This window comes from Phyllobates terribilis, unplaced genomic scaffold (genome assembly GCF_046119375.1).
Source record: "Phyllobates terribilis strain yellow unplaced genomic scaffold, ASM4611937v1 Scaffold_4__5_contigs__length_816908805, whole genome shotgun sequence".
In the NCBI taxonomy this organism is placed as follows: Eukaryota; Metazoa; Chordata; class Amphibia; order Anura; family Dendrobatidae; genus Phyllobates; species Phyllobates terribilis.
Window position 1 is genome coordinate 352,527,387 of NW_027362764.1, and position 27,333 is coordinate 352,554,719.

The window sequence follows — 27,333 nt, forward strand, 5'->3', positions numbered from 1 at the left end:
GTCCATACTCGGTCCCCAACCGCCACAATTTCTCCCGGTGTTGTCTCCGCCTTGTACAAGCGCGGGTCACTGAACGTTACTGCTGGTACTTTTCTGTGAGAATCTCCTTGCCTCCTACCAGCCTGGAATATTTCCAGTAAACTATGGTACGACGCCATGGTATTAGCACTGCCCCCAGTACTAGTAGCGAAGCCATCCCCAATTTCCTTCTCAGGAATTTTATTTGGTAGACTGAGTGGCTGCCCAAGTACATTAGGTTCTCACAAAGGAGTTGAAGATAGAGTGGCAGTAGGTGCAAGTTTCTCCAGCCTGTTAGATATCAGAGGGTGAAAGGCAGCACATTGGATCAGTGGTTAGCACTGAAGCCTTGCAGCGCAGTGATCATGGGGTCAACTCCCAGCAAGGACAACATCTGCAAGGATTTAGTATGTTCTCCTCGTGTTTCCGTGGGTTTCCACCTCAGTAAAAAAGCAGCCACAGAGTGTCCGGGAAACTTCCCACACACTTTTCTTAGCCAGGACTGCTTCTCGGCAGGGTTGGATGGTCCCACCAGAGAATACTCTGGTGTGCCCTGGCTTCTACATCAGGAGAGTTCATGATAGCGCTAACTTTGCAGCTGCTATGGGGCTCTTGAGTGGAGGAGAAAGGTGATCCCTCAGAATCAAATCCTCTGATGGGCCTAATGTTTTTCAATCTGAAACAGCTTCTCAGTGGGAGTTGTATTTCACCACAGCCATATTCTTTAGCTTGGTGAAAGGACTGGCATAGAGGGAAACCGTATCTACTCCTGCTGTCATTTCTCCGTCACCAGGTTCCGCCTATTGTCACACACGACCATGCCTGGCTGTATGTTCAGCGGTAAGAGCCACAGATCAAGCTGCTGTGTTACAGCTTTCAACAACTCTGCAGCGCTGGGTGGTTTGTCACCTAAGCATTAAGCATGTTATCTTCAGCACAGCCTGTTGCAGCTTGTCCAAGGCAATGCAGCAGTGCTTTCAGATTGTGAATGATGTGGTCATTTCAGAGATGGAGGAGGAGGTGCAAGAGCAGCTGAACAATGTGATTACATTGAGGTTACAATGGCGACTCAGTTTTTTTTACTAAAGAAAGATCCTGTCTGCAATACAGTTATAGGGTGTGCAGTGAATCCAACGGCTGACCAAATTTAGGAAAAACCCCACTAACAATTTAAAGACACGTAGAGCAGGGCCACAGTAATGAGTACGACATGTTCCCATTAGAAAGGAGAGTCTGCTATATAGTTATAGGGTATGCAGTGAATCCAACGGCTGACCAAATTTAGGAAAAACCCCACTAACAATTTAAAGACACGTAGAGCAGGGCCACAGTAATGAGTACGACATGTTCCCATTAGAAAGGAGAGTCTGCTATATAGTTATAGGGTATGCAGTGAGTCCAACGGATGACCAAATTTAGGAAAAACCCCACTAACATTTTAAAGACCCATATAGCAGGGCCACAGTAACGACAAATTCCGATTAGAAAGGAGAGTGTCTCCCATAGTGATGGCCTGTGCAGTGAATGCAAGGGCTGCCAAAAATTTGGAGGCACTTCAATGCCCCTTGGAAGAGACATACAGGGCCTCATGGAAAAATGTTCCCATTATTAGTAAGTGGGTCTCCCATAGTGTTGGCCTATGCAGTGAATGCAAGAGCTGCCAAAAATTGGGACGCATTCCAATGCCCCTTGCAAGAGACGTAGAGGGCCTCATAAAAAAATGTTCCCATTAGAAAGGAACGGGTCTCCTATACTTGTAATGCCCATGCTCTAAGTGTATGGGCTGACAAACATTTACCCCTGGAGGGTATACATGAACATACTGTATAAAATTTTTTTTTTAAAGGCATCATAAACACCCTTTTAAAAATCTATGTGGGTGTTGCATCAGGGACCACAGTCACCCTGGTGATATGGTGGTGGAGGATGAGAATGAGGAGAAGGAGGAAGACAAGAGCAAATAGCCAAAATCAGGAAGCGTGTATGGGAATACACCTCCCAAGAAAGGACACTGGATTTGAGTTTATGTTACGCTGCTATCATTCGGTGGTGTTGACAAGTCTGGCCCAATCCAGCCTTTGTTCATTTTTAAAAGAGTCTGCCTGTCAGCATTTTCAGTTGACAGGCAGATGCGCTCATCAGTTATAATTCTACCAGCGGCACTAAAAACCTGCTCTGATAAAACGCTAGCGGCAGGGCAGGCCAGAACCTCCAAGAGAGACAGTTCATTCCATGTATCCACCTTGGATACCCAATAATTATAAGGCACAGAAGAATCACGGAAGATGTTGGTACGGTCGGAAAAGGTACTCCCTCAGCATCTTCCCAAATTTTGCACTCCTTGTGAAAGTACCCCACGCCTCAGGGCTTGTGCGATGGGAGGGGCTGAGAAAATTCTCCCAGAACTTTGAGAGTGTTCCCCTGCCTCTGCTGGATTGCAGTTGTGTCTCTTTCGCCTGTACTCCTTGGTTGTCCAACAAACTGTGACCTCTGTCGCTAGCGTTTTCAGATGGGAATTTTTTTAATATTTCCGCAACAAGGCCTTCTGGTACTGCCCCATTTTTGTAGCCCTGTCTGCCTCAGGAATAAGAGATATAAATTTCTCCTTGTAGCATGGGTCTAGAAGTGTCACCAACCAGTAATGACTGTCACCCAAAATTTTGAGAACGCGAGGGTCATGGGAAAGGCAGCGTAACATAAACTCAGCCATGCGTGCCAGACTGCTAACAGGCAAGACTTCCGTGTCCTCACCAAGAGGATGAGTGACCATGCTCTCATCATCCTTCTCCTCTCTGTCCTCAGGCCATCCACGCTGAACAGACGATATGACAATTGGGCAGGTACAGTCTATAGCGCATGAAACTAGCTCCTGTTCTTCCTCCTCCTTTTCCTCCTCTTCCTCATTGTCACCCAATCCACGTTGGGATGAGATGAGGCTGGGCTGTGTGTAATCACCCTGTATGGTTCCTTGCTCCATATCATCGTGCTCCGTCTGCAATGCATCCTCTTTGATTGTGAGCAGAGAGCGTTTCAGAAGACAGAGAAGCGGGATGGTGACGCTAATTATGGCGTTATCGCCGCTCACCATCCTGCTGGAGTCCTCAAAGTTTTGGAGGATGGTACATATGCCTGACATCCATGTCCAATTCTGAGGTCTTATGTATGGATTCTGAACTGAATACCGATGGCCTTGTTGATGCTGGTACTCAACAACTGCCCTCTTCTGCTCACAAATCCTTCCCAACATCTGCAGTGTAGAGTACCAACCCGTGGGGACATCACACACCAGTCTGTGAGCCGGAAGCTGCGAACGCTGCTGAAACACGGCAAGGGCGTCGGAAGCTGTAGCTGACTTTCTAAAATGGGCACACAGGTGGCGTACTTTGACAAGCAGATATGGAAGCTCCGGTAGGATTTGAGAAATCGCTGAACCACGAGGTTAAGCACATGGGCCAGGCATAGTACGTGTGTGAGCTCGCCTCGCCTCAGAGCTGCCACCAGGTTCCGGCCATTGTCACACATGACCATGAGTGGCTGTAGGTTCAGCGGTGTCAGACACAGATCTGTCTGCTCTTTCAGCGCTGTCCACAACTCTTCAGCATTGTGTGGTTTGTCAACTAAGCATATTAACTTCAAAACAGCCTGTTGCCGCTTGGCCGAGGCAGTGCTGCAATGCTTCCAGCTTGTGACTGATGTGGTCATTTCGGAGATGGAGGCTGAAGAGGAGGAGGAGGCTGAAGATGATGAGGTGCAGGAGCTGTAGACTGTGGGGGCAACCCTGATTGACCTAGGGCCTGCGATGCTTGGAGTCGGGAGGACGTGTTCTGTCCCAAGTTCCGACTGGGTCCCGGCTTCCACTATATTAACCGAGTGTGCCGTCAGCGAGAAGTACCGTCCCTGCCCACAAGCACTTATCCACGTGTCCGTGGTTAGGTGGACTTTCCCGGTAACAGGGTTGTTGAGGGCACAGCTATTGTTTTGGGACCCGTGCTTGTGTAATTATTGGATGGCACACCGGGAGAAATAATGACGGCTGGGGACCGAGTACCGAGGAACAGTCGCCGCCATCAGGTTGTGGAATGCTTCTGTCTCCACGAGCCTAAAAGGAAACATTTCTAGCGCAAGCATTCGCGAAATGTGGGAATTTAGTAGTGTGGCCTGTGGGGCTGCGTATTTGCGTTTGCGTTCCAAGGACTGGGGTATGGACAACTGAACGCTGCGCTGTGACAAGGGCGTGGACTTGCTTTCTGATGCTGCTACTTGAGAGTGTGCAATGACAGGTGCAGGGCAGGAGGCATCTTCGCATGCACCATGGACAGGGGATTGGCTTGCATGCACAACAATAGAAGAAGCAGTGGTGCCAACTGCAGACACTGCTCCTGGACCCTGGGGTTCGGCCCACAAAGTCGAGTGCTTTGCTGCCATGTACCTGATCATGCTGGTGGTGGTCAGGCTGGTCGTTTTGCCACCCTTGCTGATGCTGGCCTGGCATATGGTGCAAATGGCCTTTTTGGGTTTATTGGCAGAGTCTTTAAAAAACAGCCAGACTCGGGAAGACCTAACAATTATAATGGCAACTTCCTTCCTGTTGGTGTTACGGGGAACAGTTGCCTGCCTTCTTTCTGCAGCCACCACACTGCTTCTTCATGCATTTGGGGTGCTCTGCCTCCCTCCCCCTGTGTGCTGCTGTCCTCGCTCTGCATGTCCTCCTGCCAGGTTGGGTCAGTTACTATATTATCCACAACCTGGTCTTCCACTTCCGCACTCTGGTCTTCCTCCTGACTTTCTGGCAATTGTGTCTCATCATCATCCACCTCTTGTGACACTTTCCCACTGTCGCCTTCATGTGACCGTGGCTGCTCAAATATTTGGGCATCGCTACATGCAATCTCCTCTTGCCCCGCTTCAAGTGGACCGGTCAAGAGGCCCGAATCTATAAATGGAAAAGTGAACACCTCTTCAGAGTGACCAAGTGTGGGATCAGTTGTCTCTGGGCACTTGACATGGTGTGATGAAGGAGGTTCAGGGTGAGGAATGTGCAGTCCAGACTCACAGCTACTGAGACTTGACTGTGTGGAAAAGAAGGTGGTGGTGGTGGTTAAGTTACTGAAAGCATTATCTTCTATCCAACCAATAACCTTTTCACACTGCTCTGTGTTCAATAGAGGTGTTCTGCGGTCCCCTATTAAATGGCACAGGAAGGTCGAGTGAGAAGATGTGGGTGTTGTTGTGGCACAATTTCAGCTTGCCCACGGCCTCGGCCTCTGCATGCACCATCACCATCATGTCCAGTTTCCCGTCCCTTACACGTGCCTTGCCAATTTTAAATGGAGGACAATATCTTCCACGCTCACTACAAATGACTGAATTTGGAGCGAACTTATATGTGATCCGTGTGATGGACAAACTACAGTTTTAAATACTGGCCTGTAGGTAACTATTTTGAACAGCAAACTGGGTTCAATTGCTTCACTGACACACTGAAACAAATTTTTAATGGAGGTCAGAAGTGGCAGTATTTTCTGAAAACATATATGTGATCAGTGTGATGAACAAACCACAGTTTTAAATACCTGGCCTGTAGGTAAATATTTCGAACAGCAAACTGGTGTCAATTGCTTCACTGACACACTGAATCAAATTTTTAATGGAGGTCAGAAATGGCAGTATTTTCTGAAAACATATTTGTGATCCGTGTGACGGACAAATCACAGTATTAAATACCTGGCCTGTAGGTAACTATTTTGAACATCAAAATGGTGTCAATTGCTTCACTGACATACAGAAATTAATTTCTAATGGAGGCCAGAAATGGCAGTATTTTCTGAAAATGTATATGTGGTTCGTGTGACGGTCAAACCACAGGTTTAAATACCTGGCCTGTAGGTAACTATATTGAACAGCAAACTGGTGTCAATTGCTTCACTGACACACAGAAATTACTTTTTAATGGAGGCCAGAAATGGCAGTATTTTCTGAAAATGTATATGTGGTTCGTGTGATGGTCAAACCACAGGTTTAAATACCTGGCCTGTAGGTAACTATATTGAACAGCAAACTGGTGTCAATTGCTTCCCTGACACACTGAATCAAATTTTTAATGGAGGTCAGAAATGGCAGTATTTTCTGAAAACATATATGTGATCCGTGTGACGGAGAAAACACGGTTTTAAACGGCTGGCCTGTAGGTTCCAAATTATTCCTGGCCCCTGAGACCTGAGCTTATTTTTAGAAATATCTAACAGCAGCAGCAGACAAAACTGGAATGGAGCCTCTTGTGCTTTGTGCACTGCAGTCTGCTATAAACCCTGACTGCCTATATACACTGCCTGCTAGTGATGATCGAGTATGCTCATTGCTCGAGATTTACGATCATGCTCTGGCGAGCACCTACTATTTTCATCGTGCTCACGGGTTAAGTTTTTCTCGCTCCGTGATCATGATTTGCGACTGTTTGACAGCTTTAATACATGTGAGGAATGCTGGAAAAACAGGCATTCCTCACATGTATTAAAGCTATCAAACAGTTGCAAATCATGTTCACGACGCAACGAAAACCAAACCCCCAGCACGCTGAAGATAATAGGTGCTCGCCCGTATAAGATGACTTTTTTGCCCTGAAAAACATGCCTCCAAGTGGGGGCTCGTCTTATATGCCGGGTGCACTTCAGTTGGGATGCGCCGGGTAGATGCCAGGGCCCTGAGCAGGCGGGGGGGCCCACTTGCGGTCGGGCACCCCGCCGGGCTATGGGGGGAGGAGAGCGGTGTCAGCGCCCGACCTTCTCCCCCGCTTGCTCAGCCGGCAGCCGGATACTTACCTCTCCCTGTGCCTCAGCAGATCCGCTGTCATCCTGCTGTGTGCTCTCTGTGACGTCTCAGATTAGAGGGTGCGGTGACGTCTTTACACCGCGCCCTCCCCTGAGCCGTCACAGGCAATGCAGAGCGGGAAGACGCCGGCGACACTGGAGTCCAGACCAGAGCAGTGGCAGCAGGTGAGGTGATTTTTTTTTTAATGTATGGAGGCATGGGGCATAATATGGGGGGTGACATCCTGCATGGGGCATAATATGGGGGTGACATCCTGCATGGGGCATTATATGGGGGGGTAACAGCCTGCATGGGACATAATATGGGGGGTGACATCCTGCATGGGGCATTATATGGGAGGGGGTGAGTATATAACAAACTCTATGTTTTGAGTCGTCTTATACGGCCAGTCGTCTTATACGCCGGCAAATACGGTAACTATTTTGAAAAGCAAACTGGTGTCAATTGCTTCACTGACACAATGAAAAAATTTTTAATGGAGGCCAGAAATTGCAGTATTTTCTGAAAATGTATATGTGATCCGTGTGACGGAGAAAACACAGTTTTAAATAGCTGGCCTGTAGGTAACTATTTTGAACCGCAAACTGGTGTCAATTGCTTCACTGACACACTGAATCAAATTTTTAATGGAGGTCGGAAATGGCAGTATTTTCTGAAAACATATTTGTGATCCGTGTGACGGACAAACCACAGTTTTAAATACCTGGCCTGTACGTAACTATTTTGAACAACAAACTGGTGTCAATTGCTTCACTGACACAATGAAACTAATTTTTAATAAAGGCCAGAAATGGCAGTATTTTCTGAAAACATATATGTGATCCGTGTGATGGACAAACCACAGTTTTAAATACCTGGCCTGTAGGTAACTATTTTTAACAGCAAACTGGTGTCAAATGCTTCACTGACACACTGAAACAAATTTTTAATGGAGGTCAGAAATGGCAGTATTTTCTGAAAACGTATTTGTGATCCATGTGATGGACAAACCACAGTTTTAAATACCTGGCCTGTAGGTAACTATTTTGAGCATCAAACTGGTGTCAATTGCTTCCCTGACACACTGAAACAAATTTTTAATGGAGGTCAGAAATGGCAGTATTTTCTGAAAACGTATATGTAATCCGTGTGACGGAGAAAACACAGTTTTAAATACCTGGCCTGTAGGTAACTATTTTGAACAGCAAACTGTTGTCAATTGCTTCACTGACACACTGAAATTAATTTTTAATGGATGCCAGAAATGGCAATATTTTCAGCGCAATTATATGTGATCCGTGTGACGGACAAACCACAGTTTTAAATAGCTGGATTTTAACGCTGTAATATGGAAAGGACCTGGCTGTATTCTGCAGTGCCAACAAGCAAATGGCGCAGAAAACAGTGTTCTCTGTATTGCTTTTAAAGCAAATATTGCAGATTAAGATCCAAAAAAAAATTATTCCTGGCCCCTGAGACCTGAGCTTATTTTTAGAAATATCTAACAGCAGCAGCAGACAAAACTGGAATGGAGCCTCTTGTGCTTTGTGCACTGCAGTCTGCTATAAACCCTGACTGCCTATATACACTGCCTGCTAGTGATGATCGAGTATGCTCATTGCTCGAGATTTACGATCATGCTCTGGCGAGCACCTCGCTCCGTGATCATGATTTGCGACTGTTTGACAGCTTTAATACATGTGAGGAATGCTGGAAAAACAGGCATTCCTCACATGTATTAAAGCTATCAAACAGTTGCAAATCATGTTCACGACGCAACGAAAACCAAACCCCCAGCACGCTGAAGATAATAGGTGCTCGCCCGAGCATGCTCGTAAATCTCGAGCAATGAGCATGCTCGATCATCACTACTGCCTGCCTTATATCTCTGCAGTTGGATTAGTCCACAGAAGGACTGTTTGTTGGGATGGATATGTGTCTCTAATATTGTTTGGTACACCTACACTAACTAGAAACAAGCAAATCTCTCCCTAGCTCAGCAGCACCTCTCCCTACACTGTCTGATTCTGGAGTGACTGTGACGAGCATGGCGGCGCCAGGTCTGATATAGACCTGATGATGCTGTACGGCCTGCCAATCACTGTAATGCCACAACCAACATGGCTACGGAATTACAGTCAGTGTCAGGCAATCCCTGCATGTTCATTGGCTCTGTAAAGAGCGCCAAACATGCAGGGAGGAGACCCGAGCTCCCGCTAAGCAACCCCGGAAATACTCGGCGAGCGCCGAGCATCTCGAGCAGTGAGATGCTTGGGCGAGCACCGAGCAGCAGCAAGCATGCTCGCTCATCACTAGTCAGTGTGCCAAGCGTGACAGCGCCTACCCTTTTATAACCCCTGATGAGGTAATACAGCCAGCCAATCACAGTAATGCCACTACCAAGATGGCTTCGGCATTACAGTGACTAGCAGGCATTCCCATTATGTTTATTGGCTGTGAAACAGGGCCGAGAGATGCAAGGGGGATTCGAGCTTCAAATCCGAGCACCAGCCAATGCTCATCGAGTGCCAAGCACATCCGAGCACCCAGATACTTGAGTGATATCCAAGAATCACTGAGCACGTTCGATCTTACCTATATGGCTGAAATCAGTGTCAGCACCTACCTCATGCTGCCCTCAGATTACATAACAGAAACTTGCTGACAGATTTCCTTTAACATTCACCATGCGGCCTCTGGTTGGCCAGTTACCTAGGTAAAGAGAATGTGGTGCTTGCAGACTCTGTGCAGTTTAGAGCCTGGTTGTAGAAACTCTGACGCTGGATCGAACTAGCCTTAGTACTTCTGCATTTTAAGGCTGAGTTCACTTATTGTTAGAGATGGGTGAACCTGAACAGTAAAGTTCAGGGTCCTTACCGGACACCTAGTGGATCCCAAACACACGGACTTCTCCCTGGAGTCTGTCCTACTGTTTGAATTCGGCAACCCAAGCAAACCCTGTGGAAAGGCTGCAGCGCAGCCAAACAACAAGCTTTTCCTGTGTGGAACATTTCAGCTCCATCATAGTCATATCAAGTATTGGCATAGCTGTGACTGGCTGGCGCACTGTTTACAAAATAAATACTGATGAAAAAAGACTTGTGGTCATCTCTACTTTTGGTAACAAGTGCAGGTAAAACTGACAGCAGCGGGCTCCAGCCCTCAGCTGTCAGCTTTATATTGGCTGGTTAACAAAAATAGAGGGGTCACCACGCCGTTTTTTTCAATTTTTTAAATAAATAATTTAAAAAAACAGCATGGAGATCCCATCCCATTTGATAATCAGCTAAGCTAAAGCAGACAGCCGGGAGCTGGCAATTTCAGACTTGGAAGGCCCATTGATATTTGGTTCTCCCCAGTCTAAAAAATAGCAGCCACCCCAGAAAAGGTGCATCCTTTAGATGTGACAATTCTGGCGCTTTGCATGGCTGTTCCTGCTTGCCCTGCTGGCAAGTGGGGGAATATTTTGAGGTTGATGTCAGTTGTTTTTATGTCTGCTAATATCAAGCCCAGGGGTTAGTAATGGAGAGGTGTCTATCAGATGCCCCCATTACTAACCCTGTAATGAAAATTAATAAAGACACACATAGAAAAAAGTGCTTTAATTGAACTAAACACTCCTCGACAATTACCCTCTTTTACACATTTATTACGATCAAAATAAAAATACAAAATCAAAGTAATCCTCACTTGTCCACCATTAATCCAAAATCCACCTGTCCGCCGCTAATCCGTTAATCCATAATGCTAATGTCCCACGATGAGTCCCAACTCTGGTACATCTGGATGCATTACTGAGCGGTGACATAAGTAATGCGACCACACATTTTCACGGTCAATTCAGTGTGTCCTGGATGCCGGGCTGGATGTGCATTACTTATGTTACCGCTCAGCAATGCATCCAGATGTAGCTGAGTTGGGGCTGGTTGTGGGACATCAGCATTATAGATTAACGGCGGACAGGTGACAATTACTTTGATTTTTTATTTTTATTTTGATCTTAATAAATGAGTAAAAGAGAGGGAATGTTTTGTTCAATTAAAGGACATTTTCTGTGTGTGTCTTTATTCATTTTGACTATGGGGTTAGTAATGGGGGCGTCTGATAGATGCATCTCCATTAATAACCCCTGGGCTTGATGTTAGCAGGCATAAAAGAGCTTACATCAACCCCAAAACCTTTACCCCACTTGACAACACACAAGAACAAGTGGGAAGAGCTGAGTCTAAGCGCCAGAATTGGAACAGCTAATGGATATCCATGGCGCTTCCCAGCCTATTAATATCATCCTGTAGCTCTTTGTTTAGTGTATTCTGGTTATTAAAAATAGGGGAGACCCTACGTCAATTTTTTAGAGGGTCCCGGTAAATGATATGCAGACAGCTATGATCTGATATTAATAAGCTGGGAAGCTTCATTGATATCGATCCTTTCCCAAAATAATAACGTCAGCCCCCAGCTGTCTGCTTTCCCTCAAGTGGGTATTAAAATATGGGGACCCCACATCATTTTAATTTATTTATTTATTACCAAGTACAGTAAAATACACACCCAAGGTAGCCTTATTTCACAGCCTCCAGGTGTTCTAGCAGCTGGAAACTCCAGTAACCTTAAAGTTTCCCTTAAAGTTTCCCTTAAGGTTTCTGGGCCTCGCAGCTGATGAGAGACCTAGTGACTGTGAACTCAGGTAACCTTTAAGATTGCCTGAGTTCACAGCTAGCTCGAGTGACGGACTGATGAGTGCCAAGTGACGGACTCGCAGTCATTCATCAGTCGGGCACTGCGCAGCATGAGAACAGCTACAATGAACTCAGATAACCTTACAGCAAGGTTATCTCAGTTAACAGCTGTACTGCCCTCGTGAGAACCGGCCACTGTGAACTGAGATAACTTTACTGACATCACCTCAGTGCAAAGCTGTAGGGTCTCAAGGAGTGAAGCTCGACACCTGACAGTTGCTGCTGCTCCAATGTATAGAGCAATGTTCTTTGAACTGAGCTCCGTAGACTGGATGTAGCAGAGTTGTGTTTCGTGGGACCTCATTATTATGGATTATCTGCGGACAGGTGAGGATTACTTTGACTTTTTATTCTTATGTTAATAAATGGGAAAAAGAGGGGATTTGTCAGGGAGTGTTTTGTTCAATTAAAGGACTTTTTTCCTTGTGTGTCTTTATTAGTATTCACTATGGGGTTAGTAATGGGGGTGTCTGATAGATGCCTCTCCTTTGCTAACCCCTGGGCTTGATGTCAGCTGACGTTACAAAGCTGACATCAACCTCAAAACCATTACCCCACTTGCCAATGCATCAGGGCAGGTGGGAAGAGCCGAGACAAAGTGTCAGAATTGGCTCATCTAATAGATGCACCATTTCTGGGGTGGCTGAGGGGTGATGTTATTAGTCTGGGAGGGGGTCAACATCCATTGTCTCTTCACAGCCTATTAGTATCAGCCCACAGCTGTCTGCTTAGCCATTGCTGGTTATTAAAAATAAGGGTCACCCCACATCGTTTTTTTAATTATTATTTTTATAAATAATTTAAAAAACGTGTGGGGTCCCTCTCATTTTTGATAACCAGCCAAGCTAAGGCAGAAAGCTGGGGGCTGGTATTCTCAGGATGGGAAGATCCATGGGTATTTGGCCCTCGCCAGCCTAAAAATAGCAGCCCGCAGCCGCCCCAGAAATGGCACATCCATCAGTTGCACCAATTCTGTCACTTTGCCAGGCTTTTCCCACTTGCCTTGGTGCATTGTCAAGTTGGGTAATTTCTGGGGGTTAGTGTCAGCTTTGTAATGTCAGCTGACATCAAGCCAAGGGGTTAGTAATGGAGAGGTGTCTATCAGACACCCCCATTACTGACCCAGTAAGTAAAAAGTAATAAAGACACACAAAAAAAGTCCTTTAATTGAACAAAACACTCCCTGACAATTACCCTCTTTTTCCCATTTATTAACATAAAATTAAAAATCAAAAATCAAAGAAATCCTCACCCATCCACCGTTAATCCATATGATGATGTCCCATGATGAACCCCATCTGCTACATCTAGTTGCATTGCTATGCAGTGACATTAGTAATGTGACCGCTCAACTCAGCATGCAGGACACAATGAGCTGACCGTGAGAACGCAGCTGCGTGTGACTGGTGGTAACCTTAATGCCGGTCACACGCAGTCGCATTATCACACTCAGCTCATTGTGTCCTGGATGCTGGGCTGAGCGGTCGCATTACTTATGTCACCACTCAGCAATGCATCCAGATGTAGCAGAGTTGGGGCTTGTTGTTGGACATTAGCATTATGGATTATCGGTGGACAAGAAGGGATTACTTTGATTTTTGATTTTTATTTTGATCTTAATGATTGTGTAAAAGAGGGGATTTGTCAGGGAGTGTTTTGTTCAATTAAAGGACTTTTTTTCTATGTGTGCCTTTATTCATTTTCACTATGGGGTTAGTAATGGGGGCATCACATACACACCTCTCCATTATTAACCTCTGGGCTTGATGTCAGCGGACATAAAACAGCTGACATCAACACCAAAACCATTTCCCCACTTGCAAAAGCACCAAGACAAGTGGGAAGAGCTGAGGCTAAGCACCAGAATTTGTATACCCAATGAAAGTGCCATTTCTGGGGCTGATGTTATTAGTCTGAGAGGGGACCAATATCCCTGGCATCTTCCCAGCTTATAAATATCAGCAGTTTAGCTTTCGCTGGTTATTAAAAATAGGGGGGACTTCACATCATTTTTTGGGGGGTTTCCCTTTTTAATAGACCGTAAGAGCTAGGCAGACAGATGTGCACTGATATGAATAAGTTGGGAAGATGTTTATTGCTCCCTTCCCAGAATAAAAACACAGCCCTCAGCTTTCTACTTTCCCTCAGGTGGGTGTTAAAAATAAGGGGGACCTCAAGCCTTATTTTTTTTTATTTATTTATTAGCTAAATACATGTACAGTAAACTACACATGCACTGTACTGATTATATTTCATTTCATACTGACAATTTTATTATTTTGCACAGGTGCCGGTTGGTGGATACTCTCATCAGCGTTGCCTGCTCTCGCTGCTATCAGTGAGACCAGGCATACACTGATGAGAGTACCACTCATCAGCCGACGCCTGACCAGCGGTAACCTTTTCACCGCCGGTCACAGCTGCTGGCTCACACGCTGTCATCTGTGTTACAGTGTGGGAACCGCAGCGCTGTGACCGGCAGTAATGTCAGTAAGGTATAATCTGGTGTTTCCTGCTCTGTCACACATATAACAGCATGGAAATTGCCGGATATTCAGGCCCCCAATTCATTTGAATAGGGTCTGGGTTCGGGATCAAGTTCGGGTACCATTTAGTACCCCAACCAAACTTTTTTATAAAGTTTGGCTGAATCCAATGGACCCTAACATCTCGGGTTCACCCATCCCTACTTATTGTTTATTTAGTGTTTCTACATGTTTTACAAGAATTAGGTACTCAAAAACCAGGCACTTTATGGTAAATAAATATCAGGCAATAATAAACCATAGAGAAAACATGTGCAAAAAGCCACTCTTTTATTATATGGAAAAAGGAAAACAAAATGCAGTTTTAGGTTTAAAAAGTCCTTTTCTAATACAAGCAAATATCTAAGAACAGCCACATAATTCATAAAAAGACAGACAGACAAGTAACAAAAAAGAAAAAAGGAAGGGGAGGTATCAATAGAAGGACCCGAAGGTTTATAAGTGAATAAGGAAGAAAAAGGAAGGCATATTTTCCCTTTGTCTGATTAACGCCTGTGTCACCATAATATTTCTAATTTCTCCACACACCAAACCCTCCAAGTGCTTATATAAGGCCCAATTAATAGTGCCAAACCTTGCCCATTCTGCTGAACAGTTCCCCAATGGATAAACAATATCCCCAACGAGCATTTCGCTTCTTTACTCCATAGCTTTCTCAAGGGGAAGTAGCTTGCTTTACAAGGATTTTCTCAGTTTTGTGATGCAGTCATTGACTGTTCATCTTTTACAGGTGTAATGTGTTAGGAAAAAGTGTTACACCTGTAAATGACACATGGCCAATAAACAGATTGCAAATCTGCCGCACTTTGGATGTTGTTGCATTCTGTTTTTCATGTGACACATTACTAGAGATGAGTGAACCAAAACTTAAAAGTTCGGGGTTCGTGTCTAGGGCAAAACTCCGAACACAGACTTCTCCCGGAAGTCTGTTTTAATGTTCGGAGTTCGGGGACAAATGTGAGAGAGAGAGAAAGAGAGAGAGGAAATGAGAGAGAGAGAAAATTTTCCAGTTCCAAAGTTCAGGTCCTATTGTTTTCAATGAGGTTTGGGTACTGGTTCAAGTTTGGGTACAGTTCTGGTACCTAATCCAAACTTTGGACTAAAGTTCGAGTCAGGTACCAGAACCCGAACTTCCACGGGTCCGCTCATCCCTACACATTACCACAATGTATGAATCAAGTCTGAAGTGTAAAACAAAAATTTTCAGCAATTTTACATGAACACTCTGATATACTGACTGTATATTACTGCATGTTACATAAATGTTTACTCAATATATTTTTTATTTTGCAGGTATTGTTTCACTGCTTGTTTCCTTTCTGGTTGGAGTGTATTATAATACTATCATTGGTTGGATCCTTTGGTATTTTTTCAATTCATTTCAGGACCCACTTCCTTGGAGTTATTGCCCTACTAATTTCAACAAAACAGGTAGCAGAAATATGCGTTATAATCTCCAAACTGCCACAATATTTATTGTTAATATGCAATACATGTCAATAGTCAAAACTGAGTGAAATTTTAAAGAGGTAAATGTTACACATCATTATATTTACACTATATATAGAGAAACATATTAGGACACACCGTTTAACCACTTAAGGATAAGTCCAAATTTGACCTTTTTGTGCAAAGTCCACAAATCTTATTTTGTATTTTCATTATTGGATTCCAAGGGTCATATTTCTTTTACATGGATGTAGCTGGGAAGAGTTGTTGAGATTTGTCAATGTCACCATTATGAGCTGCATTCACCCAATAACCTAACTCTTTATACGAATAAATAGAAAAAACAACATTTCTGCTGTCGTGTTTTTTGCCACATTATTAAGGACTCGCTTACATGAGCATATACACTGCTCAAAAAAAAGGGAACACTGAAATAACACATCCTAGTTCTGAATGAATGAAATATTCTCATTGAATACTTTGCCCTGTACAAAGTTGAATGTGCTGACAACAAAATCACACAAAAATCATCAATGGAAATCAAATTTATTAACCAATGGAGGCCTGGATTTGGAGTCACCCCCAAAATTAAAGTGGAAAAACACACTACAGGCTGATCCAACTTTGATTTAATGTCCTTAAAGCAAGTCAAAATGAGGCTCAGTATTTTGTGTGGCCACCACATGCCTGTATAACCTCCCTACAACGCCTGGGCATGCTTCGGATGAGGTTGCGGATGGTCTCCTGTGGGATCTCCTCTCAGACCTGGACTAAAGCATCCGCCAACTCCTGGACAGTCTGTGGTGCAATGTGACGTTGGTGGATGGAGCGAGACATGATGTCCCATATGTGCTCTATTGGATTCAGGTCTGGGGAACGGGCAGGCCAGTCCATAGTTTCAATGCCTTCATCTTGCAGGAACTACTGACACACTCCAGCCACATGAGGTCTGGCATTGTCCTGCATTAGGAGGAACCCAGGGCCAACCACACCAGCATATGGTCTCACAAGGGGTCTAAGGATCTCATCACGGTACCTAATGGCAGTCAGGCTACCTCTGGCGAGCACATGGAGGGCTGTGCAGCCCTCCAAAGAAATGCCACTCCACACCATTACTGACCCACTGCCAAACCGGTCATGCTGAAGGATGTTGCAGGCAGCAGATCGCTCTCCATGGCGTTTCCAGACTCTGTCACGTCTGTCACATGTGCTTAATGTGAACCTGCTTTCATCTGTGAAGAGCACAGGGCGCCAGTGGCGATTTTGCCAATCCTGGTGTTCTGTGGCAAATGCAAAGCGTCCTGCACAGTGTTGGGCTGTGAGCACAACCCCCATCTGTGGACGTCGGGCCCTCATACCACCCTCATGGAGTCGGTTTCTAACCGTTTGTGCTGACACATGCACATTTGTGGCATGCTGGAGGTCATTTTGCAGGGCTCTGGCAGTGCTCCTCCTGTTCCTCCTTGCATAAAGGCGGAGGTAGCGGTCCTGCTGCTGGGTTGTTGCCCTCCTACGGCCCCCTCCACGTCTCCTGGTGTACTGGCCTGTCTCCTGGTAGCGCCTCCAGCCTCTGGACACTACGCTGACAGACACAGCTCGCATTGATGTGCCATCCTGGATGAGCTGCACTGCCTGAGCAACTTCTGTGGGTTGTAGAGTCCGTCTCATGCTACCACGAGTGTGAAAGCACAACCAATATTCAAAATTGAACAAAACATCAGCCAGAAAGCAGAACCACTCCTTTATTGAGTGTGTCTTGATAATTGCCAATAATTTCCATCTATTGTCTATTCCATTTGCACAACAGCATGTGAAATTGATTGTCAATCAGTGTTGCTTACTAAGTGGACAGTTTGATTTCACAGAAGTTTGATTTACTTGGCGTTATATTCTATTGTTTAAGTGTTCCCTTTATTTTTTTGAGAAATGTACATCGGATGTTTTATCGGATAGCACTAACCACCATTATACAATGGGGTAGTGCTAATGTCTGATTTATTTCACTGACAGAATCTGTCAGGGTGCACTTTGATTTCTGTGGATTCACAGAATGGAGAAGATTGAGAAATTTAGTTCTCCATCATCTTCCCTCAGTGTGCTCCGAATCAACGGTCATGTGAGCAAGTCCTAAGTGTTAACTTTATTCTGTAAGTCAGCACTTTACTGGTGATACCATATTTATGTACTTTTGTTTATGTTTTATTACTTTACATTGAAAAAATATTTTATTTGATGTCACATTATTTTGTGAATTATTATTCAAACATTTGCCATCAACAAAGCTGTATAAGGGCTTATATTTTGCTCAACAAGATTTTTTTTTCATTGTCCCATTTTGGAATGCATATAACTTTTTATCTCTTTTTATTACACTTTTTGGAACATGGAAAGAACAACAAAAAACCCTAGTAATTATGGATTTTTTAAAAAATTTCTTTGTTTAATCCTTACTTCTGAAGCCAGTTTTGACCATTCTGATAGAGCTCCATTTTTCAAGCCTGACATATGTGATAATTAGTGTTGAGCGAGTATGCTCTGTTCTGAGTATGCTCGGGCCGAGCTCCGAGTATTTACAGCTGCTCGGTGATATGTTTGAATCGCTCCCGTGTGCATGATTTGCAACTGTTTGACAGCTTTAGTACATGTAAGGAATGTCTATTTCTTACACATTCCTCACATGTATTAAAACTGTCAAACAGTTGCAAATCATGCACACGGGAGTGATTCAACCATATCACCGAGCAGCTGTAACTACTCGGAGCTCGGCCCGAGCATACTCGGCGAAAGGGTTAATAGAACATACTCGCTCAACACTAGTGATAATATATTTGGAATGCTTCTATTTATCTCAGTGATTTGATGAGTATTTTTAATGACAATTTGTACTTTATGGTAATGTTAAATTTCGGTTGATTAGATTTGGGTTTATTTGTGAAAATATCAAAAATTTGGTAAAAATATACGGTAGAAACATTTGAAATTTTTCAAACTATTAATTTTTATGCAGTTACAACAGTCAACAGAAAAAAACAATATTTACTATTTGTCTACAGTGGCTTTGCATCAATTTTCAAACGTTCAATTATTTTTTAAATGTTTGAAGGCTTAAAATTTTAGCTGCAAAATTTATTTTTTTCAGCTAAATAAAATCACAGACCATTGATAGTATTCATCTGTATTTTATATCCAATTTTCCTCAATATTTGGACAGTGTATCACTTTTTACAATCAGTGTTTCATCAGTGACTTTTCTCCTATGAAAAGAAAAATTAAACTGCAAAGCCTCTCCTATCCATTATAATGTTAATCATGGACGTGGATTGCATATGAACTTGTATGGGTAATTTTCATCCATGACTCAAAATCAAAAAAGTCTCCGTGATTTTTTGCGGGCCACATGTTACAAGACATGAGCGGACCTGTGGATGTTCGGGTTCATCGGGTTTGGTTGAACTGTAGTCCAATGTTAGTTTTGGGTAACAGAACTTGACCTGAACTAGAACCACATAGAAGCCAATGGGGACTTGAAGTTTTGTGCTGTAAAATGGTCGTAGTAAGGGTTATGGGGCTGAAACAAGAAGCAAAATGGGGTAAGAGCAAGACAATTGCCATGCAAACAAATGTGGAAACAAATACTTAAAATAACATAGAATAAAAAAAATGATAATCTTGAACCAGGAGGCAGAAGTCCAAGTGGAAGAGGAAGTGGAATTGGTGGTGTAAGTGGAAGAGGGGGAGAGGAGGTAGCCAACACTGTTTTTGTGTTTTTTGTGGGTTTTTTTTAGGGAAATTAATTTAAAAAAACATAGAATTAAAAAAAAATAACAATCTTGAACCAGGAGGTGGAGGTCCAAGTGGAGGTGGAGGTTGAGGAGGAGGTGGAGGTGGACATGGAGGTGCAGGTGGAAGAGGCAGAAGAGGAGGTAATCAACATTGTTTTTAGTTTGTATTTTTTTGATTTTCCCTGAAAACATTGCAAATGGCAAACAGAACAAACAAACTGTGGTGGAGTATAACAATGGTTGGGTGCGGCTGGCATACTTCTAGTCAGCCAAAGGCACTGACAAGTCCTGTGGGATCCACGCCTGATTCATTTTAATTAATGTGAGCTTGCCCACATTGGCTGTGGACATATACAGTGGTATGAAAAAGTGTTTGCCCCTAGTTGATTTCTTGTTCTTTTGCATATTTGTCGCACTTAAAAGTTTCAGATCACAAAGCAAATTTAAACATTAGACAAAGATAACACAAGTAAACAATTTTTTTTATAAATGAAGGTCTTTATTATTAAGGAAAAACACATCCAAGCCTACAGGGCCCTGTGTGAAAAAGTAATTTGCCCGCCCCCTCATAAAACATGAATTAGCTGTGGTTTATCACATGTTTGGGAAGCTGAATTTAAATTTCCCTAGCTACACAAAGGCCATGATTACTGCCTGTTCTCAATCGAGAAATCACTTAAATCGGACCTGCCTGACAAAGTGAAGTAGACCAAAAGATCCTTAAAAGCTAGACATCATGTTGCGATCCAAAGAAATTCAGGAACAAATGAGAAATAAAGTAATTGAGATCTATCAGTCTGGAAAAGGTTATAAAGCCATTTTCTAAAGCTTTGGGGCTCCAGTGAACAATAGTGAGAGCCATTATCCACAAATGGCAAAAACATGGAACAGTGGTGAATAGTGATGAGCGAGTACAGTAATATTCGTAATAACTATACTCGTAACGAGCAATTTGTAATAATCGCGTATTCATTCCGAATAGCAAGTACAATGTAAGTCAATGGGAATGCAAGCAATTTTCTGCTGGACCCTAGAAAGGGTTCTGGAGGCCTGAGGAAAAGGCTTAAATGGATGGGAAAGTGATGACACAGAATGGGAAGAGCCTGTAAAATGGGCCTGCATGCATTTCTGACTCACATATGGTTTCTGGGAATAAGTTTGTCGCAGTGTGACACCACTTTTACAGACACACTAGAACAACTACCAAACCTAACCTAAATTGCATTTAACAGGCCAAAAAGGTTAAGAAACAGTTTTCCCTGCATAATCACTTGTTTATAAGGCTAAATAAACCAGAGAAACCAAAAAATATTCCTTTTAGCGTTTGTTCACACATACTGTTGTGCCTTTTTTTTTGGCTTTAACAATTGGGAGGGCCCTGACTTGTACATTTTGTAGGTTCCTCTGTCATACATCATTTTTAGTTCGCTATTCCCCAGCACTTTACAAGCACAGCTAGAACGTACTAGTAGGTATCTTGATCTTTGACCTGAGAGTCCTCAGGTGGCTCTGTAACATGCAATTTGAAGGGACAGCTGTTACTTAGACATTTGGGCGGTCTCTCCATCATTGACACTCAGATAGTGGAATACATATTCCATAGCAGTTTACAATGTGAACATTGTAGCGTTGGGCTTAACCCCCTCCTCCTTCTCCTCCTCCACCACCATCTAATACTGCGGCCCTAAATTCAAATATTCAGAGGGCTTGCAGTAGGCAGGAAAGCTGAATTTTGTGAGACCCCTCGTGTGGCCCTGTAACATACATTTTGAAGTGCCCTCCTCTAGAAATTTTGAAGGTGCCTCTTGTGTACATTTGAGAGTGCCCTCACTTATTCATATTGTAGGGCCATCACTATTATTTAACTAATTTAAGGGCAAAGACTGGAGAGAAAATGGCCAAGAGACATGAGGAACTAGAAGGTAGCAGTGAGTGCGGCCTATGATCCTCAGGTATGGCTGAACTCTGTGAACCGGAAAAATAAAGCTGCACTAGTCAACTGGATGACGAGCTCAAATATATCACTTGTGCAAATCAATGGACAAAGGATATATGGTGCCCCCCCTCCAGGATGGGTTGGAGAAGCTTCTCCAAATGGCTTAGAGATTTTAATTGTCAATATTACCCAGATTATATAGGAAGAGAAGACTTCTTGATACTGTACTACTTGGTCCAGTGCAGAATGTGCATTGTATTTCCAAAAATTACTCCTGGGGCTGGGGCCTGTGTCATAGGTGCAGGAAGATTCCATGACAAGGGCCTCCCTTGACAAACATTATCTACAATGGAGTACTGTAGTAGTTGTGGTCCTCAATTCAAGTTTTCAGAGGGCCATCATTCGGTCATCAACAGTCAGTGTAAATGTCTATTGAATATGTGTCTCCTATCTTAGTCACAATGTGGCACAACCTGTGACAAGGGCCTCCAATGACAAATATTAGTTTGGTAAGACTACTGTACATTCCAGAGTTTTCCACTGCACAAATGTGCATAAGGTTTGTGAAAATTAGCCCTATGGGCTGAGTCATGGTTGATGCAGGAAGCCCCCCATCCTAAGGGCCTCCAGTTACAAATAGTAGTTAGGCTGGAGTAGGAATACTGTCCTGGTTTGTCCACTGCACAATGTGAATAGGATTTGTAAAAATTAGCCCTATGGGGGAACGCCACTTGGAGGAACGTCATTTACTGTCTCCAGAGGTGGAGGCTGATGATGATGATACACAGTAACCATCAGGTCAGCCTACAATGTCAACTGGGAAGGAGAATGAGATAGAATACGAGGTGGTCGATGATGGGTCCATTGATCTGACCTGGACCCTTGGCACGCATAGCCATGACAGCAACACAGAGGAAGATGGATATGTAGCACTAACACAGGCACCAAGGGTCGTGGTTTGCCCAGAGTGAGAACGGAGTCATCTGTTCCCAAGAGCACCACAGCTGTGCGCCAAGTCAGCACTAGGTGGTGTTCAGCTGCTGTGTGGAATTTTTTTTTCTGAAAGTCCTTCATAGAAAAACATTGCTGTCTGTAGCATCTGCCATACCAAGTTGAGCAGAGTCCAGGGCAAAGGCAACCTGAGCACCACCAGTATGAGAAGCCACATGGCAGCCAAGCAGCCCAGTAGGTGGGCGGAACACCAGGGTACCAAATCTGCGTCTGCGGGTCAATCCAATAATAATAATAATAATAATAATAATAATAATACTCTTTATTTATATAGTACCAACCTATTCCGCAGCTCTTTACAATTAAGAGGTTCGTATTCAACAGTCATAACTAACATAGCTAAAGATAATACAATAATTAAAGCAAAAATAATGGCGACCCTGCTCATAAGAGCTTACAATCTACAATGTAGTGCTTTTGGGTTCGGTGGAGACTTTTGCAATGTCGTCTGGGCTATGTCCTTCAGAATCTACTGTTAAAGAAGCAGGCGCTTATACCTCCTGCTCACAAGCTGCGGTTGCTCACACACAACAAACCACATCCACTTCCTTGTGTCAGCAAGGTGTCCAATTGTCCGTGCCTGAGAGCTTGGAAAGAATGCTTAAATACCCAGCCACGCACCCACGGGCACAAATACTAAACTCGCACATTGCCAAATTGCTAGCTGTGGAGATGTTGCCATTTAGGCTTGTGGGATCTTCCGTGATCTCTTGGCTGTGGCTGCCCCATGATACAGTGTTCCCAGCCGCCACTATTTTGCCCAGTGTGTCATCCCTGCGTTACACAAGTATGTGTTAAACAATCTGAACCGTGCTCTCATGAACGCCATAACCCGGAAGGTCCACCTAACAACAGACACCAGGACAAATTGTTGTGTACAGGGACGATACATTTCTGGCATGGCACACTTGGGGAACCTGGTGGAGTGTGGGACAAAGGCACAAACTGGAACATCACACATCCCACCCAAGCTAAGAATAGCGGGCCCAACTTCTGTCAGGGTTTCCACTTTTTCATATTCCACTTCCTCTCTCCCCTACTCCTGCTCCTCATCCTCTGCTCAATTACCCTCCACATCACTGCCAAGCTGGGACCTGTGCAGCAGTGCATCAGCAAAGTGGCAAGACGCTCTTCTGAAGCTGATCTTTTTAGGTCAGAAAGCACACACTGCAACAGAGCTGTGGCAAGCTTTAAAACAACAGACCTATCAGTGGCTCTCCCTGCTGCTCCTCCAAACTGGTCTGGTCGTCTGCGATAATGGGCGTAACCTGGTGGCGGCTTTAAAGATCGGCAAGCTGGTACACGTGCCATGCATGGCTCACGTACTGAACCTAGTTGTTCAGAAATTTCTGAAAACTTTCTGTGACTTGCCGTACCTACTTGAAAAGGTGCGCCGCATTAGCGCCCACCTCCGCCATTCCTCTACTGCTTTTGCTGCTTTTACAGTTCTGCAAAAGCGATTGAATTTGCCAAGTCACCGACTCATTTGTGACCTGCCCAGCCAGTGGAACTCCACCTATCATATGTTGGCGAGGATTAGTGAACAGCAGAGGGCAGTAGCTAAATACCAGCTTCAGCATGCCGGTCAGACTGAGAGTCAGCCACCACACATAACTGTCGAGTGGGTGTGGATCGCTGACATTTGTGAGGTTCTTGAGAATTTTGAGTACTGCACCAACCTTGTGATCGGTGATCAAGCTATTATCAGCGTAACCATCCTGCTGCTGTGTCTCTTGAAACAATCACTGCATAATATCAAAGAGGAAGCTTTGAGTGCCCAGCATGTTGGTATGGAGCCAGATTTCCCAATGGGTGATAGTACCCCCAGCCCAGCCAATATTCCGAGGCAACATTGGGTGATGAGGAGGAAGATGAGGAGGGAGAAGACTTGTTTTTCTGTGCTACCGAGGGGACTTGTAATGCTACAGAGGGGACACCCAACCCAAGCTTCATGTCTGTCCAGCCTGGATGGGCTGGAGAGGAGTAGTGTTGAGCCACCCCCGTAGTGTTCGAGTTCGGTTCGGTTCGTCGAACACCCGTGTGTTCGCCGAACTGTTCGTCGAACTGTTCGTTGAACACCTTCGAACACCGTTAAAACCAATGGCAGGCAAACAAAAACACATAGAAACACATAGAAAACACCTTCAAAGGTGTCCAAAAGCTGACAAACTGCTCAGAAGACACAACTAACACATGGAAAAGTGACAAGTACATATAGTCATGCGAAAAGAAAAGAGGTGGAGGAGTAAAAGGAGGGGGAGACACAGATATAGGCATGTCATGCCCTTCTAAAATCCAAAAAGTGAGAAGCCGACACGTTCAGTCCGCTCCTGCCCGTGCCACCTCCGTGTCGCCGGGTTTGTGCCAGAGCCGCGGTGAACCCTGATGGCCAGCCCCCCTCTCCCAATACTGGTGCCTGTCCGCTGGTGGGTCGAGCGAGCCCCCCTGTGGTGGAGGCAGCTCTAAGCTTTTTAATTTAAATTGTCTCTCTAATTTGAATGAATACACTTTAAATCCATTTACAAGGATCTATTGGAGGGCAAGTCTCATGCCAGCAGCCGCGTAATTCCAGCTCCAGTAGCGTCCACTAAAGCTGCTGCAGTTAAAAAGCTTTTATAAGGATCGAGCTCGGCTGTACACCGCAAGGCATCCTACTGCCAGTCCCAGCCCATATGCCTTGGGGTGCCTCCTGATGCTCTTCACTGAGTATCCCGTGGTCCCGAAGCATTTCCTTTGAAAAAATTAAGTGTCCAAACTACAGGTGGTGTAGCTTGCTTAACAGCCGGGATAATCCCCTGACTAGCAGACACTGCTACTAGGCACAAAGTATTTCCTGGGCTAGATGCAGTTAAAAATTTGTAATTAGATACTCTCGTTGGATGCTGAGAAAGCATTCCATAGAGTCTCCTGGCACGCAATATATGATTCTCTTAAAAAGCTCGAGGTAGGGGTCTAGGGGACCCTTTTATAGCCAAAATCACGGCCCTGTATCACAATACGTCACCTAGGCTGAAGATAAATGGAACTGTAGCACCCTGAGGGCTCGGTTGCTACAGAGGTATTGCATCTCACCCAGAGGTGTGATATCTCACTCTCAGGTAAGGATGGAGTGTGGATCAGGACCCGACACCTGCATGCATTACACCACATTGCCGTGGGGCAGGGCGACCAATATGCCTCTGAGATGGGCACGACAGTCCCTGTCCCTGGCTGGAGTGGGGGGGAGGGAACACTGAGTAAGGGGAACCCTGTAGTGCAGGGAGGAAGCAGTTCCTGGGTGCATTGAGAAGGGAGTATAAAAGGTGTGCACCATCTTAGTTCAGTGCAGAGAAGTCTGAGCAGAAGTGGCAGGGAGCAGGGGCTCTGCATGAGCTCTGCTCCGGAGGCGGGCCTAGTAACAGAGGCCCAGGCCTGGAAGAGGGAGAAGGAAGGAAGAGGAGCGGAGAAGGCTCCAGGAACGAGGAATGAAGGGATCCCAGGGGTGCGGACGGGCGAGTCGCCACCGCACGCCTGAATTCACCTGCGTGGAGGGGTCAGGCCAAAGGGGGAGACCGGTCCCCGAAACTAGTGGAGGCAGGAAACGACCCTCAGCTAGAAACCGGAGGCTGTGACATTTTATGTGGCGCAGCCCCTCGCTACACCCGCTAGGAAGGCACCACATAGGGTCAGGGAAACTGGCGCCAAGTTTACCAAGAGGAGGCCCGAGGCAGCCGGACAGAAGGGTTGGTAAGAAAGGCCAGACAAAGGACACACAAAAGGGGTCCTGTGAAGCGCTCCAAAGTTATCTGGGAGTTGTCTGAGCCCCTCACCTGGTGAGCACAGTACGACGTGGGCAGCCGTTACCTGCAGACATGGTCTGGATAATAAGAACTGTGAGTAAAGGCCCTGGACTGCATCACTGACTCCGTGTCGTTACTGCTGCTGCCCTGCACCATCACCCCCATCCTCCGCATACACTGCCCTGAGGCTATACTCCTCCCATGGGGAGTTATGCTACGCTCTGCTGCACCCACAACACCAGCCTCAGCGGTCTGCCCTGCAGCGGCGGTTCACTCTGACCGCAATCCACCGGTGGCGTAGTCGGACATTTAAACATCAAAACCACATAAATAGTTCCGCCACTGGTTTGACCACCCTGAGCCACGGAGCCGGGTCGCCACCACGAAGACTACAACCACCAGCATCCACCAAAAAGGGTCCGGCTCCGGGTGTCCCAAGGCCCAGGGGGTGCATCAGAACATTTTCATCACCTTTCACAATCACCAATGGGACAAGGCAGGGATGTCCTCTGTCCCCTCTCTTATACATCCTAGTGACGGAGCACCTGCTCTCATCAATTCGCCATAACCCCAATATTAGGTGGATTGAGGTGGGAGGCACCGAGTACAAGTGCTCTCTATTTGCTGATGATGTCCTAGTATATATCACTCAATCACATATATCCATCCATGCTGTTATGGCTGAAATAGATCACTTTGTTACATGGTCAAATTTTAAAATCAATGCAGCGAAGTCTGAGGCCCTCGATGTCTCCCTCCCCAAATCCATATAGGATTCCATCCAGTCCAACTTTCCCTTTGCCTGGCCCTCACAGGGTATCAAATACTTAGGAATTTCTATTCATAGAGACCTCTCCCATCTATGTTATCTTAATTTTGGGCCCTTTATTGAAAAACTCCATACAGACCACGGTTGACAAGTTAGAACTGTAAGATTCACTACGTGAACCACTGGTGTTTTGTGGAAAAGCACATGTACACTGTGTTCCAAATTATTATGCAAAAAGTGTTTACGAGTGATAAGGGAAGAATTTGTTTGTTTGTCAGTTAAACTCATTGATGGTGATATGTGTCAGGGCTCTTTATATCACTGTAAGCAATTGCAGACACCTGTGCTAATTAGTTTGGCAGGTGTGTCCAATGAAAGGCAAGACTACTTAAGAAGGCTGTCTCACATTATTAAGCAGCCTACATTTTCTGCCAAAATGGGAAAGAAAAAGGATGTGTCGGCTGCTGAGAAGCAACAAATTGTGGAGTGTTTAGGTC

General features: G+C 44.9%; 1 protein-coding gene across 1 annotated transcript in view; it reads left to right on the plus strand.

Annotated features, from left to right (window-relative positions):
* SLC6A18 (solute carrier family 6 member 18) overlaps nt 1-27,333 on the plus strand; it is a 1,027,837-nt gene that overhangs the window by 246,796 nt on the left and 753,708 nt on the right. The window contains exon 3 of the mRNA XM_073676926.1: nt 15,404-15,541. Coding sequence (XP_073533027.1) covers nt 15,404-15,541 — 138 coding nt within the window. The remainder of the gene's footprint in view (nt 1-15,403; nt 15,542-27,333) is intronic.